At 23.2% G+C, this 4,747-nt stretch overlaps 1 protein-coding gene across 1 annotated transcript in view; it reads left to right on the forward strand.

Annotated features, from left to right (window-relative positions):
- LOC108747556 overlaps positions 1–2,086 on the forward strand; it is a 4,149-nt gene extending 2,063 nt beyond the window's left edge. Inside the window, exon 2 of the mRNA XM_018485115.1 lies at positions 1,939–2,086. Within this exon, the coding sequence (XP_018340617.1) occupies positions 1,939–2,086 (148 nt within the window). The remainder of the gene's footprint in view (positions 1–1,938) is intronic.
- Positions 2,087–4,747: the final 2,661 nt, after the last annotated feature.

Here is a 4,747-nt window from a genome sequence, read left to right on the forward strand (position 1 = left end):
GATTTCCAAAGGGATTAAGATGGATGAGAGAAGTCTATTTTAGTCTGAAGAGAGAGATGAAAGAATCTTTTATATGCTTGAAACATATTGCTTTTATGTTTACATATTTTCTCGAAAATTTTTTTAAGTTAAATATACGATGGCACTTTTACTATTTTGTTGTTTATATTTATAACGTAAATTTTTGCAAAAATAAAGTCAATTTTTCAGAATTCTTTTAGAAATTTATATTATTTATTTACTATAAATATATAAATTTATATAATTCTTTTAGAAATTTATGTTAATGTTAACAAATGCAATATTTATAGATGATTTATTTCTCATAATTTTAGTACATTATACATATTATAGCTATTCTATATTATAAAAACGAATATATAAATTATGATAATCACATAAAAAGATATGTAATAATATAAACGATAAACTTAAAAATAATGCATAGGCATAAAAAATAATTTTTACAAATTAAAAATATAATTTTGAGTAGAAGAAAGCATAATATAACAGAATAATACAGTTTCTCAGATCTTATGGATCTTAATGTCGAATACCGTTTTGCATTCAGAAATACCATAAACAAACTTATGCATATGGCGTTGTAAATTCTTCGAAAACAAGTAAATATTATCTTTTAACTATTAAATTCAAATTCATAGCAATATTAAGCCAAAATTAATATCTTTTATTTAAGCAAAATTATGACGAAATTTATAACTTTATTGTAATTCTACATATACACAGATGTACGACTATTTTATATCTTTGTTTTAACTGTTGTTATATTATTTGATTTCGTAACTTTTTAAGGGATAATTGATTTTATTAGTACGGCGAAATAGCAATAATTTCAAGTAATTTTATATTGCACATAAATTGGTTTTTATCAGACATTAGAAAATGATTTATTTTGTGTTTGTCTTTTTATTTTTCATGATAAAATATTGGTTTGTTTTTTAGTGAAAATTCTGACAATAAGACATCAATGAATGTTTTTAAAAATGTTTCAGGAATGAACAAGAATAGCAAGATTTCTCATTTCTTTTGTTCACGAAAAGATCATTAAACTGCATTTTCAAGCAACATCCAAGTTCTTTAGAGTGCTTTCAATGTTAGATTGAAAAGAGGTTCCTTTTCTAATTACACCTGCATATTCAGTGCCTGCATATTTTACTTTCATTTTTTACTTCATTTTAAGTTATTATCATTTAGTCTAACCGTTATGCGTATTTCAATTACTAATTTAGCTTTGAATAGCTAAAATATATCTGAATGAAGTAATTAAAAAGACAAAGCTTTAATTAATTTAATAAAAGATATATATATATTTATGCATTTAATTTAATACATAATTATTACGTTTTTAAAATTGACACTGAGTTAAATCTGTATATTAAAATGTGTATAAATATATTATCTGTATTTAATGCAAAAATTTCTGCAATATAATATGTAATATTTATTTAAAACGTACTTAAAAATATATTAAAATATCTATTTTATATAATTTTCTTAAAACATAAAAAAATTTTTTTATTTATGTTGCACATATGATTGTGAACTTTATTGTTTAAAATATTTTTAGATAAATACAATTATGATAATTATAATAAGTAAGATTATTAAATTTAAATTATTTATATATATAAAAATAGCATTCTAATATATTTATCAAATTGTGAATAACATTTAAACTGATTACTTTTATTATTTATTCTTATTGTTATGTTTTAACGTATTATTTAGCTAAAAAATTTGTCAGGAAAACTAAAAAATTTGTAGTTATTTAAATGTATTATATTGTTATTATTACTAATTTTATTACTTTAAACAGCTCATTTACGATCTCTTAATTTTCTTGTTTCAGGTAAGTGTGGAGCTATATCTTTGTCACTTTTATTCGTTACACGTAAGTAATCAATTCAACATCATTAGCGATATTACTAGCTGGAGCATAAAGCGAACTATAATCCAATCGCATTGGATTCTCCAGATCAACGAACTGCGATATAGCATAAGCAGCAGGAGTCATAAATGCATCACTAAGTTAATGTGTATTTGTGTTAGAATGTTCTCAATATAGTTATTATATCGTAAATATAAATATTTTATCAGACAACTACAAGTGTATTTGTAGAAAATAATTAAAGTAAAATCTCCTGTTTCTTTATTTAAAAATTGTACAAAGAAAAATTGGATAAATCAAGTTAATAGCATATATTATGATATGTACTGTTCATAATAAAAATTTAATTATTTAGCTGGACATCTTTTATATAAAAAAGAAATCGAAGGTCTAATTTCAATATGTGCAATTAAATCGTAATTTTTAGTATAAATTTTAATTTATTTAATAATTTAATCATAAATTTTTTACTTTTTTTATTACAATTAATTTTAAGATACATTAATACAGAAAAAGAAAATAATACTTGTTATTTATTATACTAGAAATAAATAAGTCTCAGTTATTTTCAAGAAAATGTTTTAAATCTCTATTTTTTAAATATATTTAAATATATTTAAAATTACTTTTTAATTTTTTTGTGTAAAAAATATAAGAATGCAATTGTAGTTAATGGAAAATATTGCGAGTGTAATAAGAGTAAATTTTTCATATTTATTCATGAAGCACTTTGTACAGTTTTACAAAATTGCGCAGATTAGCAAGAGATTTTCTCTAACGTAGAAAAGTTTACTTTATGACAAATATTATTTTTAGCGATGTTTTTACGTGTTTTGCTTTTACTGTTAAAAATTCGAAAAATATCGAAGGGATTCCTACATTAGTCTCATGAATAGTTACAACCACTTGTAACATATATTTATTTGTACTATTTAAATTTGTTTGGAAATGATTCTGGACGAAAAAGGATAATTTAAGAATAAATAAAAAATGCTTTTATTTAATATTAATGGCAGAGAAAATAATAAAATAGAAGCTCGATATATATATATAGAGTTCCAAGAAAAACTTCTTTAAAAGATTTGTTGAGACTAATAGAAAGGAGATACCACGTATGTTTATGATGTTATAAAAAGAATCTCAAAGTAACTCTGAGAAAATATGTAAATATAAATATAATACTATTACCCCGTAACATATCGGTTTTAACAAGTAATTAAATTTGCTCTAATTGTTTTTTTCTATAAAAAGTTATATGTAGAAATGTAAACTATAATGTTTGCTATATACATATGTGTGTATATATACTTAGATAGCAAGCTGTTGTCATATATTTTGACTGTTAGCTATTTAAGATGTAATAATGATGTCATTTTTTTTACTAATTAATGACGTCAGTTATTTGTCCTACGATTTATTTACAATGTCATGCTTATTAATATCGGACAGATGACGTTGACTACTCTAAATCTGAATCAGTAGATAGTCACTAATTACCCAGTGGCATACTTGGCACTGATAATCAGTGAAGTTCAACTAAAAAAGGAAGAATGTTTGAGTATTATATAACTAAAATACTGATATTTGCACATTAATTTCAATTTTGCGATATTATATTCATTGAATTTAAGTATTAAAACAAGGTCAGTTAGATCACATAATAAAGATTAGCTAGATTAGGGATCCACATTTAATTCACTGATTACCAGTGACATACTTGGCATTGATATCAGTGATTATCCACTGATTTAAAGAGTAATCAAAAGTTAATAACGTCATTCATTTATGTTGTAAATAATTAAACATAAAAACAGTGACAATTTTCGACGTCAATTTGTAACTTTGTGTGGCTGTGATAAATCCACATTATTTTTACGATGTTTGGACGTTATTGTAAATGTTAGATTCATCAGATTAGTTATAATAGTGATTGATTAATGATATCAAATAGACGACACTTTGCTACATAGGATATGTATATACATATGTATATATAATTTTTTTAAACAAAATTTCTATTTAATGTAGAATACAAATTGTATTATATTAAAAGTAGAAACAAAATTTTGAATCAAATTTGCGAACATCATCTAATAAGATATTGTTCTTGTTACGGAAATGTCAGAGTTTATTTCTTTTGCGTTGTCATATTCTGATTGACATTGTCTCGAATTATCAATCAGTTTCTCTGCGCGTTTTTAAGACTACGCGGATCAAATGCAATTTTCGTAAAGTGTTCTCACGCTTAAATGCATTCGTATCCTTCTTGGATTTATATTCCTCATCTCTTTATGGGATTGAGTATCTAGCAATATAAAATATGTTCTATAGAATAAATTGCAATTTAGAAATAATATGACGTTTAAATAAATAAAAAAATAATTAAATAGAACAGTTTACAATTTATAAAAATATTTCTGCAATAAATCAATAACATAACATCAATAAAATATAAAATCAGACATTTTTTAAAGACGTCTTATATTCTGATTATGTTTTTGATTTTAAATGACTATTATTTTCGATTTTAGATACTTGTCAATTATGCCGCGGATGATGAACAGTATAAATTGAGCACGTCATTTTCTTATATAATTTGGTTCATACACAGCCATATAGTTCAATGATGTCACAAATTTAATTATAATATCACATTGCATTCATTTAATTTCGCATTTAAGCATATTAAAAGAAGTTAAAATTAATGCTATCTATTTAGCGATATGTATATCATTTACTGAAGGTAATTCATACTAGTATTTGGAACTTTTGTTTAATACAGAGGGGGAATGTTTCGTAACAAACATTATTGATGTGATCAACTGGTTTATTGATTTC

Source organism: Trachymyrmex septentrionalis, unplaced genomic scaffold, assembly GCF_001594115.1.
Source record: "Trachymyrmex septentrionalis isolate Tsep2-gDNA-1 unplaced genomic scaffold, Tsep1.0 scaffold20, whole genome shotgun sequence".
Taxonomy (NCBI): domain Eukaryota; kingdom Metazoa; phylum Arthropoda; class Insecta; order Hymenoptera; family Formicidae; genus Trachymyrmex; species Trachymyrmex septentrionalis.